Below are 16,422 nucleotides of genomic sequence, written 5' to 3'. Positions count from 1 at the left end.
GAATTACTAATTCTCCCACCATAAATTCGGGACACAAGTCTATTTTAGGTAACACTATTGTATGCTAGAAAGATCACTCAGAAACTGTAAATGAGTACAGATGTCTAGTAATGAGAGCTGATATTCAAGTAATATATATGATGCATTAAAACAGTGTATTCGGCAGTGAAATAAATAACAGCATGGTTTTCCACTTCATTTTGGCCTCTGTGTACGTTATGATAATTCAGGTAAGTCATTTCATGAAACAAACTCAGTTTCCCTTTCATGCTTAATTTTATTTCACTGTTTTATAAGTGCATCATCAGTATAAATACTTTTATTCCAATATCCAATGGTGATGACATCCTTGGAGACTTCTTAAAGAAAATAAGAACGCAAACACATTATTGCACAGATCCTATTTTTTTTTAATAATCTGATAATCTACAGTAGGAAGTACTACAAAGGGAACATCTTAATATACAATCACACAAAGACAGACAGAAGAATTGAGTACACACACAGAAGGGTTGCTAACAGTTCACTGTAAGGTAAACATCAACAAACAGGGACTTACATGAATACAAGCTCAGGTGCGACTTAATAAACTTCCAAAACAGGAAAAACAAATATTTGGCAGAAGTGATAAAGCACTATACAAAATATACATACAAAAGATACATTTGTAAACAAGATAGCTAGATGTGCTTTAAAGGAAAATGGAAGGATTTTTTAAAGAAAAGAGCTGTAAACTATGAAATACCTCCCAGACAGAAATGTCGTGATTTTGGAGTGCATTAGTGTTTGGTTATTTCAATCCCAACACTATCCCCCCCCCTCAAAAAATTAGGCTTAATTTAAATAAAAGGAGGAAGAGGCAAAATGAGTCACCTATTTCAGGGGTAGTCAACCTGTGGTCCTCCAGATGTCCATGGACTACAATTCCCATGAGCCCCTGCCAGGATTTGCTGGCAGGGCTCATGGGAATTGTAGTCCATCTGGAGGACCACAGGTTGACTACCCCTGACCTATGAGACTTTGTACTCACAGAACATTGGATTTAAACTGAGCTTCTACCCGTGGAAAGCAGCTATGCAGCACACAAACGTACTTTGCACAGGGAATAGCCAAGATTTTGGGTGAGTATGAAGTCCCACAGGAAACAACTTCTACCTCTGCTATCACCAAGCCACGGTCAGGTGGGTTTTCCTTGAGCTGTTTTTAATCATTCAAGAGTGAACTGAAGAGAAATTATAAGTGCTGAGCACGGCATGGAAAATTAAGGACTTGCTAGTCATTTTCCTTTTTTTTTTTTTTTAGCAAAGATTTCTAAAAAATGATCGACAACACCTCGACCAGATTAGGCCTTTTCCTCAGGGAAATGCATTTAGCACACTTCTAAGTACCCTTCATGCCACCAGTTAATAACTGTGCAATGCTTGGGTGATGGTCCTTCGAGAAACAGGGAAAATGCCCTGCAGAAGGATCTGTGTTAAATGAGCTTTTGCAAGGAAATACAAGGGGCGGGAAATCTCCAATGAGTTTCTGGATTCTTGTCTCTTAGCCATACTGTTCACTCGGGAATGTCACCTTCCAAAAACCCAACCAAATACCTTTGGCTCCAAATGAAATCAGACAAATCCAACATATTCTGTCATACACAAGATGCAAGTAAGGCTTAACAAAAGTGAAGATTTAAAGGTAACTCACATTCTAGCACCAAACAGCTCCAACAGGTCCCTCTGTTACAAAAAAACACCTTTTTTTCATTAAAAAAAAATTACAACATTTATTTCTTTTTCATACAAATGAAGTTCACAATATGAAATGTATAGAGCTACTGAATATACTTCAAAAAGAATGTGAAACCTCAAATGACTTGCTAAAAACAGCAAGCTTATCTAAAACATAAGGCCCCCAGCTAGGTATTAAAATGTTGTCAAGACGTGAATATTTTATCTAGATATATGAGGCTGAAAAAACACCCTCCCCGCACTTCACCACTTTGGTCATAAAACAGAAAAGAAAGCGGACTCACTAAATGCATACATTTGCCTATCATGATAATGAAGCAAATCCAGAGTCTTTAATGTTGATGTACACTGGTTTAGCAGCTTTTGCCATGCGTCCTACGCCACCCAACAAACGGCCTGAATGTAAATCAGTATGACCTGAACCAATATAGCAGAAACTGAATTCACAAGGATTTTGCAGTCTCAGCCTAGAATAAGGAGTTGGCCATAGCTGTACAAGGGAACTCCACATTAGCAGGAAAATGTGCCGTGAACTGGATGGGACAAGAAAGATACCGAGGACACTTCCCTCCACTAGGCTCATCCCAACCAAGAGGCAGAGAGATGCTGTGCATTGATGTGATCTCCTACGCGAATTTAGGAGGCAAGGGGCTCCTAGCAACACTGTCGGCCCTCTAGCGCTTAAAATACATGTAACAATCCACAACCACTATTATTTATTAATTGTAATCTTATCTACAGAACGTTAAATAACTACAAACAGTGCTCCCCCACCCCAGGGCAACTCCACCCTGCCTCCTCGTTCAGCCAGTATAAATGTGGGGTCACAGCCTATGTCCAAAGTTTTAGTAAGTCTGCTTCTTCCCAGATTATGGCAAATCAGTGGCAAAGCAACAATCATTAAAAAGATATGGTAAACAATGCAATCAGCAGCAAAATGGATACGCTACATTCAAAGTGATACACGCTACCTAAGTATTTACAGGGAATCCCACTCCACCCCCATCTCCAAACACACCTCGCAAATTGTAAAAGTGTTTTTGTACAAATACAATATGGTAACAGTTTAACCGGTTGTGTTTTGGGAAGGCGTTTTGGGAGGGGGGGGGAGGTTTTCTCTTTACACACCCTGCTTAAGTGGCGCTGAAAGTTTTTCTGCAAGAAAATACTACACAGTGCTGATTTCTGAAAGTAACACAAGACATTAAGAAGTCCTATTTGCAACGTTTGCTATTAGGAGGTCTTTTTATGAGGACTACTCCGCGAGGCATCTTTGCCTCGCCTCTGCCGGGCAGAGTCTTTGTCAGATGAAAGTGCATTGAGGCAATCAGCTGGAGTCCCTGACTTTGGCAAATCTTTACCTACATTCTGTTTCCTTGCAGCAGAAGACTGAGGCGTAATGGGCTCCCTTCCCTTCATGTCCACAGTAGAGTTAGCAGACGGGAGCCTCTCTTGGCTCCTGGGTTTCCCCCTCACGCCCGAAGTGGAAAGGTACTCTTCCGCGGGCGAAGCCACGGAGTGTAAGCCCAGCACTGAAATACTCTTAGTCATTTCGGCTCTGCCCTCTGTTGAGGAAGAGCTGGCTTGCTTTCTGACTTCCCTGCAGCTCGCCGCAGCTGCTTCTGATGACCCCAGCTTAGCCTTTGCTGAAGGCAAAGCGAGGGCTTCCTGCCTACATTCTGGGAAGCCGGACAGGCAGTCGATCTGCTTGTTAACCACTGCAGCCGGGCGACATGTGCTTTGCCAAGCAGCCGAGGGGGAATGTTTTGCAGCGTGGTGCTTGCTTCCTTCGGCCGACAGCTTCTGATGCGCGTGTCCTTTCCCTTTGATGTCTTGGAGGTTCTTGTTCCCTGTGACTGACTTTTCTGCAGCTCTCCCTCTGGTCTCACAGCCAGAAGAGGAGAGATTAGGATCCAAGTTCCCAGGATCACTCTGAACATAAAGTGCATCTGTGCATTTTTTCCCTTCAGCCTGTTTTTCTGCAGAGGGAGCCTGATGGCTTGGGCCCTTGTCCACGTGTCTGCTTGGCAAAGGACAATCTTTCACAGCAGCCACCTTAGGAGGCACCGTTTGCTTGCTGCGCACGTGGAGTGGCTTTTGATCAAGGGGGTCACTAAAGCTTGCCATTTCTTGTCTTTGAAAATGCTTAGTGTTCTCTGGGGCTGCTGCCACTGCGTGGCTATTACTGAAGGATTTGAGTTGTTTTTCAGGCATGGCGCTATTGATTAGGATTGAGGGCTCTGACCTACATTCTATCACTAAATGCCTTTCAACCTGGATATGCTCATTATTTAGCTTTCTTTGAGAGCTTGAAGGGTTTGAAAAAGAATCCAGTGCCGTTTTACTGACGCTTTTCCCCTCCTTCCGAGAACCTGCCAAGACCTGAATGCCGGTTTCTTTTTCTTTTAGATTTGGAGTTGTTTGCTTTTGTGTCAGTGCCAATTTGTCAGAATGTTTCAATTTGGAGGAACAGGAGTCAGGAGCGTGTCTGGATTTAACGGAGTTGGTTTCCATACAGGATGAAGATCTGAGACTATCTTGGGTGCTGTAACTCACGGGGACCACAGATGGCCTGTTGGCGGATTCCTTTACAGCTGGAACATCAGAACTGCTACCTTGTTGCTTAGAAGCAATGCTAAGCTCTTTGTCGCCAGCTGGCGACATAGCTGGAGGCTGTGTATTTTTGGACTGCTTCTGCTCTTTTGTCCCCAATTCTCGAGGGGTGTCCTTTTGCACAGCAATACCAACCAGTAGTTTTTCTAGTTTTGCAGGATTTGTATCTGCTGATGTGTGTAGAGACTTGGGGGGAAGTGAGGTTTCTGACCTGAATTGTGCATTTGCTTTCTGCATGCCCAGCCCAACGCCTGAAGACGGTTTAGCGGTGTCATCCTCCTCCTTTGCATACTGCTTGAGCACATCTTTGGACTTTGCCTTTGCGCTTACCAGCTGCGCTTTTGTGGCTCCATGAGTGTGCAGAGGAGCAGCTGACTCAATAGAACATCTCTGAACATTTTTAGGGTCTGGACTGGAGAGTGCTTCTGTAGCAGGCCTTTTTGTGGAGGAGTCCTTGGTGGACTCCGGCTTCTCTGGATGCAGGTCTTCGCTTCTTTGGGCCTGTACTTGGTTGTCGGCCACTTCTTTTGAGGCCTTCTTCTCTTTCCGTTTGGCTTTCTCAGAAACGCCCTGTGCTGAGGACGATTTGCAGGCTGTCAGAGCAGCAACCTGGCTTTGGAGGCTGCTTGACGTGGCCTCACTTGCGGGAAACTGGGCTACCTCTTTCTTTTGGTTGGTCACGATCAGTGGTGGATCATGTTTAGTGCTCAGGCTGCTGGCTAATTTTTCCAGGGGCTGTTCTGCAGCCACAGCCATTGATGATGAGTTTTGAATATTTTTATTTGGCTTTGGATTGTGAGGCTCCAGCAGGTCAGATTTAGAAGGGCGGGATTGTTGGGACACTGATGGTTGCTCCTTCTGACGGTTGGCCTCAGCCTTCACACTGCTGCCACTTTGACACATAGACATGACGGAGCATCCAGCTTCAGTTTTGGCCTTTTGGCCTCCTGGGAATGCACCTGAAGGTCCCTCTGAAGGTCCCTTGGAAGCCTGTGGCCCTGAGAGTAAAGCAATATCTAACGTGCCTTCAATTGGCTTCAAGCAGGACACAGACCTCCCTTCGAGCTTATATTCTGAAGGACTCTTTCGGACTGAGGACTCGGTGGAAATCAGGGCTGATTTTTCCATGCCACTGTCTGCTCGGCTATTCAAGGCTTTGAGGGGAACAAAAGAAACAGAGCTAATCTGAACAGAATGAGCACTGCTGATATAGGACCAGCTGTCAGATGATGCATTTGAATCCTGCTGTACATTCATGGGCCTGGCTGCACCGAGCGGATGGCATTCATGTATATTTGATGTCAATTTGGACTTCAGCACTGGACAATGGCTGTCATCTTTTTCTTCAAAGGACATTTTCTTCCGAAGATAATCAATATTTGCCAGCTTACTATCTAATCTTTCACATTTGACAAATTCTTTCGATGGTGAAGTTTTATCTGCATTTTCTCCCTTTCCATTCAGTGTCTTGTCAGATGATTGAGGCAGTACATCTTGAAATGTACATGGTGGGGGAGTTCTTTTGAAGTCGCATGACAAATGACTGAATTCATTAAGAGGGGGGCCATGACATGGTGTGTGTACATCTGAAGCTGCACAATCATTTGATCTCATGTTTGCATTCTTTTGAAGCGTATCTTTTAGCATGCCACCTACTGACTGTGTCTCCAGAGCTGTGATTTTAGTTTCAGAGTGGTTTGATCTTTCCAGGGCTTTCTGAAATGTTTTCTTGCCTTCTTTCTCCTCCAGGCATGAGGCAACAGGGTTTTCTGATTCACCAAAAGGTTCATGCACAGTGCTCGCCTTCTGTAAATATTCTTGTTTCTCTGCCAGATCCTGCTTTTTTACAACTATTTTGGCCTTCAATTTTTCCCTGTCCAGCTCATCAATAGATTCTTGCCTGCCCAGTTTCCTAGAAACAGGTCGTTTCAGACAGCCTTGTTCTGCAGGCCTCACACGTGTGAAAGATGGGGCATCCAATGCATTTTCCTCCAGGCTCTGAAGGGTTACATCCCGTGGAGACACCTCTCTATTAACCTCTTCCTGAGTTACTTCCAAGCTGTGTTTGCGTGCGCATAAGTGTTTCTTGTCAGTCCCATAAGAAGGGGCAAGTTTCTCTTCGGACTGAACCCTCTTGAGCAATGGAGACCTCGGTGGCTCTGCACTTTTCGGCCGAACTATATGTCTGACAATCGTAGGAGGGGAGTGCATTTTACTAGGGAAGGCCTGAGTTATTTTCGCACTTCCAATGGAGTGTCCCAGTAAAGGTGATGGGGACCGCTGAGGAGACGTTGGCTGAGGTGTTGGAGAAGGAGTCCGTGCCAAAGGTGAGAGAGGAATGCTACCAGCGGATTTACGTCTTCCTGATCTGTATCTCTGCCCACCAAGTTTGGGACCCAAGCCATGAAGGGTGCTGGGTCTAATATGTCCTGAACCAGCAGGAGAATTGGGTGCACTTGAGCTTGGAGAGCTGCTCTGAGAAGAATTTGTCCCTGCCAAAGAAGCAAATAGGATTTAGCTATATTCCATGTATACAAATGAATTAAGAAAGGTTTTACCATGTATGAACTAGGTAAACACTTAACAATCACACACTGCATCTTCCTTTTCTGCCTCTTCCTTCAAACTTAAATGGTACAGAACTGACTGACTTCTACATTTCCCCCCAGCAAACTCTACTAGCTGACCCACCACTGGCCTCCTTTAGCCGACACTTTTCAGAGCTAACAAATGTCATTTCGTATGGCTGGATTATATAAGCAGCTCTTTCAGAAGCTTCAACAGGCTGACTGGGTAGCTCAGGGTTTTGGTCTACTGACAAACTTTTTTTGTCAACTGAAGCCTCTGTAAACTCTGATGGAGCGCTCTGTGCACTGAAGCAAGAACAAAACAGCTAACATAGTATTGTGCACTGAACCAAGTTCTGTTAGTGTAAGAATATATCAAAGGTAGCCCTGACTCATTAGATTAGCCTTCAAACTTGGCAATGTGCCTTTTGGAAGTTCAACTGCATTTCTGGAGGGCAGAACAGATCTGTTTGCCTCCACTCAAGTTAAGAGGAGAAATCTTCTCATGCTTTAACGCTGTATGAATTTAGACATGCAAACAGGACTGCAATCAACTGGTTTTGTGTGTTCAATACAATAGTCTATTTTTCTTCCAGGTGGCATCCTCCTTCTCAAACACTCACCTGAGGGGAAATCGGGAGTGGAGCGGAGGCTTGGTGTGGGGGAGCGGGGAGACAGGCTGTGAGTGGGAGAGCCAGGCAAACTCTCTCCTGACGAGAGTGATCGGTTCAGACAGGAGAAACTCCGACTCGTATGAAGAAGGGGTGACGGCTGCTTGGCCAGCTTTTTAAACAGAGATCTCCTCCTAATGTGAGGATAGAAGACCTTTGTCAAACACAGACTCTTGATAATACATCACTGGCTAAAGCAGGATGTTTTGATATCACAATAGACATAAACCAATCTACAAATTCTGTGAGAATAGCTTTTTATACTTAAGGTAAAGGTATCCCCTGTGCAAGCACCTTGGGGTGACGCCCTCTAGCGTTTTCATGGCAGACTCAATACGGGGTGGTTTGCCAGTGCCTTCCCCAGTCATTACCATTTACCCCCCAGCAAGCTGGGGACTCATTTTACCGACCTCGGAAGGATGGAAGGCTGCGTCAACCTTGAGCCGGCTGCTGGGATCGAACTCCCAGTCTCGTGGTCAGAGCTTCAGACAGCATGTCAGCTGCCTTACCAGCCTGGGCCACAAGCGGCTTAGGTTTTCAAATCTCAAACAACAATATTCTGATTTGTAACATGTCGATTTTACTGCATATTTGTTTTTGATTAGGGAACTAGTTTCTATTCAGGTAAAAACTAGAATTCACTGCCCCCCCCCCAATCCCACAAAAATCCAAATTCCTTATAGTGTCTACTAAGCACATTCCATTACACTGCACTCAAATTACAAACAGAAGAATTTATCAACTGTAAAATTTTACAAGAATTTGGTACATCTTATAGGACTTACAATGATCAGTCAAAACAGCATGAACAGTAAGACATACAGAGAAATTTCAGGAAATTTATTTCAACATACTATCCCAGTCCTGAAGATTTAAGATGAAAAGACTAGAAAATGTACTTCAATTGAGCTGGAAGCACTTTTCAGGCATACAAAACAGTGTTTAAAAAACTGAAGTAAATTAAAAGGCAGAGGGTGAAAAAAAACCAGGGATTTGCTTATTGGGAGTTCCTATTCAGAAAAGGCCAGAGTATGTTCTGGAACGTTGAATGGCCTAATCTGTAAAGGAGTATGTTCTGGAACCATCAGGAATGCCCCTTTGCCCAGGGAGAAGGCAATCCTAAAGGTTCCAGAATGTCTCCTTGTCTCTATCAGAGAACCTTAAGTAACTTTTTAAAGATGCAGAAGCGTGTTTTCATAAACATTAGAAACGTAATCAGAATTAAGGAACTACTACTCACCTTTCCAAACTCTCCTTCTTTTTGGTTTTCTTACTGCGCCTCACCATTCGGCCCCTATAACTATTTCTTCTGGCCGGTCCTGTTTTTATGGAGGTATTCTCAAAGGAGGTTGTTGTAATTGACACTTTATTACCACTCTGCCAAAAATAAGAATGTTCCAAGGGTAAGTCATTACTGTTCCTACAACAGACTGCAATACTGGCCTCTGCTTCTAGTTTGAACGGACAGGAATATCATTTCTCTTGTGTCACTTTCACCAGCGGTCCTTAAGCCCAGCCTCACTTAAGCCATCTGTTTTATTCCTATTCCTCGCTTATGGCTGCAGTCATAAAAACACTTCCCAGGGAGTAAGCTCCATTGAATTAATTCAGTTTGTAGTGAAGCTTTGTACCACTGAGAGTTTTGCATGTTAATGCAAGCCGCCTGTTACATCCATGAGCTAACTGAGCTGCACAACTTCACAAAAGGTAATATAATAGGCACAAAATGGGAACCTGAATTAAGCATCAGAATTCACTAAGAAATATATAAAAAGTAGACTAAAAAAAATTGAAACCTGCCTCTGGTTTTAATATCTAAAAAATATTCACCTGAATGTTGTAACAGCAGCACCATTAATATCATAATATTAATGTGCGTTCTGATTAAAAGTACAGAATATCTGAGTAGGAGCACATATTCTGAGAAACAGGATTTAAGATTAATATCTCCTCTTTCCCTCATGGATAAAAATTAAAGTGATTATCCTCTGCAGCTGCACGCCCAAGTACATCTGCAGGCACATTCCTTTTCACCATCTGGTGGATGGATGCAGGATCTACAACAGTCACCTAAGCCTGTTTCTGCAGAAACCTGAAGGAAATGGCAAGCAAAGTTGCACAAGGCGCCAAAAACACTAATAGACAGTTGTTGCACAATAACCAGTTCAGAAACTTTGAAAGAACATATTGGCTGCTTCTGGTTTTGCTAATAAAGAAAAACTAAGTTACATCTAGAATGCAATGATGCCTATTAGGTGGAAAAGTTGTGAGCAACTGAAAAAGACCAGCTGCTGAACACCCCCTTGAATACAGCAGTGACATTTGTCAGGTGTGATCAGAAATGCTGGATGAGGATGAAAATATGGCTCCACAGTTCAGAGGAGGGATAATTGCAAGGAGTGCCTTGTTTTATACCATTACACTTGTGCTATTTTTCTCTTCATTGACTTGGGAATGCCTCTCTACTGCCGCTGCATGCCTGCCTGCTCCATCTCTGCAAGGGCAGCATTCAGGCCTCAGTTTTATTATGTTTAAGTGGTTTTATTAATCCTTAGGCTTCTAGCTATTTTCCACTTGACTAGCCAAATGTACATGGCTCAGAACCACCAACAGATGCCCAAAGCAACCCAAGGAGAGCTGCAATAACAGAATTATTTATAGGTTATGAGAGCCCTTCTGGTTTCAAAAGAGGGAAAATGTGAAAGACATATTTACAGTTTGAAAAAACACACACGTATTTTTACGTTTTATCAGAAACCGGAGTCACTTGAAACATATATTTACTTGAAACATATATTTCAAGTGACTGGCTAGGAGCAGTGACCAAGAAATCTGAGAAATAAAAATTAAATATATATATATATATTTATACATAACTTTTATACTAGGGAAGTTTAGCTTTATTTTTACAATTGTACCTGCCAACCAAGCATCTTGAGCTGGAAAGCAGGAGTCAAAGTTAAGCATTACAACCCCAAAGTGGGTCATATTAACTTGAAGACATATGATTTCAGTCTACACACTACCTCTGCAATCAAATTATCTAGTCTGAGCGAAACAGGTGCAAATCCAGATAGGCCCATGGTGCCAGTTCTGTTCATAATGATTCTCAACAGAAAGAATTAATGGGTGCTAGAGCAGAAAAAAACAAACCACCATACCTTTAACAACAGTTCTATGACTTCTGTGTGGACAAGGCCATGGATAGGCTCTCCATTGATATGAGTGATCAGATCATCCGCCTTCAGTCCAGCATGGTAAGCGGGACTTCCTTCTTCAACATTCTAGAGACCGAAGGGAAGGAAAATATATCTCCATCACCCCTATCTTTTAAAAACTTTTACCAGCTGAAAGCACTATAATATCATCACAATAATATCATCACGTATTTTCGGTTAGACATCCGGAAGAAGTTCCTGACACAGCAGTTCCTCAGTGGAACAGGCTTCCTCGGGAGGTGGTGAGTTCTCCTTCTTTGGAAGTTTTTAAGCAGAAGCTAGATAGTTATTTCACAGAAATGTTGATTTTATGAACTTAGGCAGGTTGTGAGTGGGTGGGCAGGATGGGCTTTGCCAGTGTTTGTCTCTTGTGGCTCTTCTTTGTATACCCAGGAAATTGCTAATTGCAGCTGTGGGTAGGTGAATTTCAGCCAGGCTGGATTCTGGGGATTTTTGGTGGAGGGATCACTGGGGCATGAAATTAGGGTCACCGTGAATTCCTGCACTGTGCTGGAATTAGATGACCCTGAACTAGATGACCCTGGAGGTCCCTTCTATGATTTTATGATCTCACAAGCATGACAAAGAACACAAGGCTGGATTTTTTCCCCCTTGGCTTTCAAATCATCCATGTTCTAGATCAGGGGTGGCCAAACTGTGATGCTCCAGATGTCCATGGACTACAGTTCCCATTTCTCATTAGAAATTTCTATGAGAAATGGGAACTGTAGTTCATGGACATCTGGAGACTCCAGTTTGGCCATCCCTGTACTAGAGTAAGTGAAAGACATGTGAGTAGCTTCGCTAACCTTCGTACACTTCTTAATATCATTGAATGAGGAACATTTGAAAAGTGACGTCCTTGATCGAATGAAGGTCACCATTTTAAATGGGGAGCTAAACATTTTTAGATATGAGGCATTGTAATATTGAAACAACTACTGTGTTTTTAAAAACATTTGTTTATTTGCTGCCTTTATATTAACATCTTTTGGTCAAGAGAATCAAACGAGATTTTAATTTAAAATCATGAAAGAGAACAACAAGAGGAAAAATAGTTCTGTTTTTGATGTCCACATTTTAAATGAGAGAAGTGTTTTTTTTCATGGTGTGGATCTGTCTGTTAGAACTATAACATGGAGTATAATTGCACTGATCTGAAGCTAACTGAGTACAAAAGGGCAGTTCATGTTAGAAATTATTTAATGTGATAACTCCAGATGTCCATGGACTACAATGGACTACAGATGTCCATGAACTACAGATGTCCATGGACATCTGGAGGACCACAGGTTGACTACCCCTGCACTAGACCACTTAACAGGGTGGGAGATCTAGTGAGAACAGTAAGTGTTGTGAAGACCGCAGGACATTGCAAACAGAACTGGATTCCCTGTTAGGTTCTATATAGTTAAGATCACTCTGAGCAAAAAAGTTGGCTATGATAACACTAAGTCTGGAGTGCTATTTTGCATTTTACCCTTGAAGATTGTTTGGAAGCTTCAACTGCTTCAGAATATGGCAGCTAGGGTACTTACAATGATACTAGCTCCCACTATGCTTCTATGCCCAAATCAAACTGTTGGTGTTAATCTTTAAGGCCCTAACTTGCTTGGGTATGAGGTACCTGGTGGATCACCTCCATGTGTTCATATTACATGTGCTCTGAAGCTGTCTGAGCAAGTCTTGGAAGCTACTCCTGCTCTCCGGAACTTACTCCACCTGCGCTGTGGAGTGCTTCTTTCTTCCAGCATCAGCTGAAAACTGCTTTTATTCCTGAAGCAGGGCCATTTTATCCACGTAGCACATGCTATGGGCCCTGCACTTCCAGGGGCCCCGCACAATGCCTTTACCCCCATGGATCAGGGTCATAGCCTCTCTCCTCCCTCCTTTCCCCTCATTAAGAACACTTGGAGTGATACCCCTTTCCACTGTGGGGGACCCCTCTGCCCCCAGTCTGGCTGCTCCTGCTGAAATTGTACTCTACTACAGCCCCGCAAATCCTTAAATTGGCTCTGGTGCTACAGCCCTGCTAATTCTTAAACCACTCCTGTCCTGAAGGTCTTCAGTTAAACCATGCTTTAGGATGCTTTGGTCTGATCCTGCGTTGAGCAGGGGGTTGGACTAGATGGCCTGTATGGCCCCTTCCAACTCTATGATTCTATGATTCAGTTCCCCGCTACTTGTACATTTTTAATGACTACCATATATATTTACATAGATGGATCTTAACACTTAAATGCACATTATATTTAAAAAGAAAAGTTCAATACAAGTATAATAATGTATACATGTAACTACATCAATATGCTGTTGTGAATGTTATACATTTAAATTAATTTATGCATGGAAAGATTCCAAGAACTATGCCTCTACCATCATTTGTGGAAGCTGTAAACATCTTCACACTTTTTAACCATAACTCTCAAGTTTTCATTTAACCTACCTTGATTTAGTGTGCTAATCCAAAATAAGTTTAGCTGTAAAGCCTAATTTAGCCTACCAGAGTTACACTGGTTGGTTATTTGCCTTCCTGGAACATAAAATAGCACATATCTGAACACTAGAATCATAGAGTTGGAAGAGGCCATACAGGCCATCTAGTCTAACCCCCTGCACAATGCAGGATCAGCCCAAAGCATCCTAAAGCATCCAAGAAAAGTGTGTATCCAACCTATAATCCTCTGACCTACTACAATCCTCTGACCTACCCAGAGACAAGGACACATGTATATGACTGAAACATAGCCATTAAAGTAATATTTCATTGGTAACGTGGTTGACTGGTAGATTCATATCTAGGAGACCTGGATTTAAGAGGCCTATAGTCACAGTTTAACAATTAAGCACCAACAGCATGTCTACAGAAAACACAGAAACCCTGACAGTCTGTCTTCTCCTAAATTGTCTGTTTTAGATGGTACAAAATAAACACCCTGTCTATCTGCACTGAGTCAGAATGACAAAATGTTAGATTCAGATGAGCATTTGTCTATTAAGGATCATCAGATGCATACTTGACACAGTAAATGGAAAACAGAACCATTTCAAATACTGATTCAATTAGGTAGCCATGTTGGTCTGAACTAGCAGAACAAAACTTGAGTCCAATGGCACCTTTAAGATCAACTAAGTTTTATTCAAGGTTTGAGCATTTGTGTGCATGCACACTTCTTCAGACAATGAAATAGAAATCCCCAAACTACCAATATCTTCATTATACTGCATATTTGCAGGATATTTTTATGCTGCTGCTTACTAATTTACTGCTAATATACTCTTTCCTTATATTGGTACTATAGGTATTTCCATTTCATTGTCTGAATAAGTGTGCATGCACATGAAAGCTTACAGCTTGAATAATATTTTGTTGGTCTTATTGACCAACTGAACTCAAAATTGAACTGAACTCAACATTTCAAACATTGTCAACAAGCTGGGGTGGGGGGACACCACATTTCCTCTTACCCAAACAATATGGTGAACCGTGTAGATGTCGCTGTCGCCTACATACACCCTGATGGCGCGGATAGTGAACCCATACTTCTTGCCAGATGTGTGAATTATGACTGGCTGGTGAGGACTTGCAGAAGCAGTTGAGGAATCCCGACTAGGAGAGGAATCCCGGGAGGATGATGGGTCTGAAGACATGGAATGGGGGGACATGGGACTTCCCAAAGGAGACACACCAAATATATCTGGAACAAATAGCCCAATATTTAAAAGCACATTCTGATTTTGTGGACAAATGTTAACACTGGCACCTACATACCAGTATGACAAAATATAGTTAAACATCCAGAAATGTTCCTCTCCTACCCTAAATATTTTCCAAAATGTTTTCAGATGTGTCTTATTTAGTGTCACAAAAATTCCATTTGTATGTACAGTTACATATTTTATATAGCACATCCTACATTTCTAATTTCATGAGATCTATAGGAATTCTACATTTTGGACTTTTAAACAAAGGTTTTAACTCAAAGAGGAGCATTGGAACATAGATGTGTTTACACTGCTATTTTTGTCTTTTTAATACCTAGAGATCGTTTGACATAAGAATAACTACACAAGGGCCTTTTTCAATAATGTCACAAAGAAAAGATTTAACAGGCAAAAAGGGGTAACAGCAACAGACACTTATGTGCCCACTCTCAAAATGCAAAATCACACATTTATGTGTAAAATTCTACCATCAGGAATAGCTCCACTCTAGGACATGTTCAGAACAGACATATGTGATACCTGCACACTGGATATTCCTGTGCTCTAAGCATTTAAGGAAGATCAAGTTTTTCTTTGTATGTCAAGGTTGAAGGAATAGCCCAAAGATCTGGCATGTGAGAATGTCCTATTATTCCCTATAAATACTGTGCATGAGCAAGGGAAGTAGTCTCCTGCTGCACGTAAAGATTTTCTTGCTTACAGAAAAACATGAAGCCAAGTTTGTGCCAAGCTCTACACATCGACTAGAGCTATCAGGTCACGTTCTCAGTCTAAATGACTTACAAAGGCTAAATAATTTTTTTCCTGTTTTGAAGCAGTGTGACAACAACATTAAGCAGGTTCCCACAGATTATGGTCTGTGTATTACTAAAGACTTAAGACTAAATGACAAGGGAAACAATGAAATATGTATCTGGGACAATTACTGGTGCAAAAAAACTTGCACTGAGAATACACTGCATAAAGAAAAGGATAACATAAGTATCAATTTCATAGTTATAATCATAATCTCTACCTCCTGGGATCATGAGGGAAAGAGCACTGGCAGAGAGGGACTTTGTGACTTTCCCAGAGATTTTCTTTTTCTCTGTAGTTTCTAATCGCTGACGAGCCATACAAGCTGCTGATTCACTGGATGGCTTTGAGGAATTATCTGTGCTGTCCACACTCTCACTTCTTCCATTTATCTGATCCAAGTGCTCTGAAAAGCTGCCAACTAAATGCAACAAAAGAGATGAATAAAATTAAGAAACGAGAAAAAAAACAAGAGTTGCGAAGGGGGCATTTTCTAATAAAGTCATACATAAATTCAAAAAATTTTAGGGCTAGTGTTGATATTATTATTAACCATGTTTAGAGATGTTGAGTGAGCTGCGAGATTACACTTCCACTGCCATTGTACTCTGGTAGTCCTAGATCTTCTTTGATAATAAATCACATAATCATCATCAGTTTGGTGTAATGGTTAGGAGTGCGGACTTCTAATCTGGTATGCTGGGTTTGATTCTGCACTCCCCCCACATGCAGCCAGCTGGGTGACCTTGGGCTCGCCACGGTGCTGATAAAACTGTTCTGACCGAGCAGTGATATCAGGGGTCTCTCACCCCGTGAGGTAGGTGAGGCTGTCTGTTGTGGGAAGAGGATAGGGAAGGCAATTGTAAGCCGCTTTGAGCTTCCATCGGGTAGAGAAAAATGGCATATAAGAACCAACTCTTCTTCTTCTTCCTCTTCCTCTTCATCATCATATCCTAGTTTCATCTTGGTTAGTAACTGAGAGTTATCAACAATGGCTAAGACTGCACATTCTTTAACCAGAATTAGCACCTTAACCAAGATGCAACACTGAACTAAGATTTCATTTATTAACTAGACTTAAAGCCCATTGCAGGGC

General features: G+C 42.1%; 1 protein-coding gene across 12 annotated transcripts in view; it reads right to left on the bottom strand.

Annotated features, from left to right (window-relative positions):
• Window positions 1-386: 386 nt before the first annotated feature.
• Window positions 387-16,422, bottom strand: part of MAST4 (microtubule associated serine/threonine kinase family member 4) — a 275,824-nt gene continuing 259,788 nt past the window's right edge. For 11 of the 12 annotated variants that reach the window (XM_077347278.1, XM_077347279.1, XM_077347280.1 and 8 more), the window contains 6 exons: window positions 15,547-15,747; window positions 14,274-14,503; window positions 10,749-10,871; window positions 8,828-8,964; window positions 7,540-7,721; window positions 387-6,841 (listed from right to left, as the gene is read on the bottom strand). In XM_077347278.1, coding sequence (XP_077203393.1) covers window positions 2,970-6,841; window positions 7,540-7,721; window positions 8,828-8,964; window positions 10,749-10,871; window positions 14,274-14,503; window positions 15,547-15,747 — 4,745 coding nt within the window. In that variant the 3' untranslated portion in view covers window positions 387-2,969. The remainder of the gene's footprint in view (window positions 6,842-7,539; window positions 7,722-8,827; window positions 8,965-10,748; window positions 10,872-14,273; window positions 14,504-15,546; window positions 15,748-16,422) is intronic. The other variant, XR_013233058.1, reaches the window with a different exon arrangement.

The sequence above is a fragment of the Paroedura picta genome, chromosome 7 (genome assembly GCF_049243985.1).
Source record: "Paroedura picta isolate Pp20150507F chromosome 7, Ppicta_v3.0, whole genome shotgun sequence".
NCBI lineage: Eukaryota > Metazoa > Chordata > Lepidosauria > Squamata > Gekkonidae > Paroedura > Paroedura picta.
This window is presented reverse-complemented; position numbering and strand designations above follow the sequence as displayed.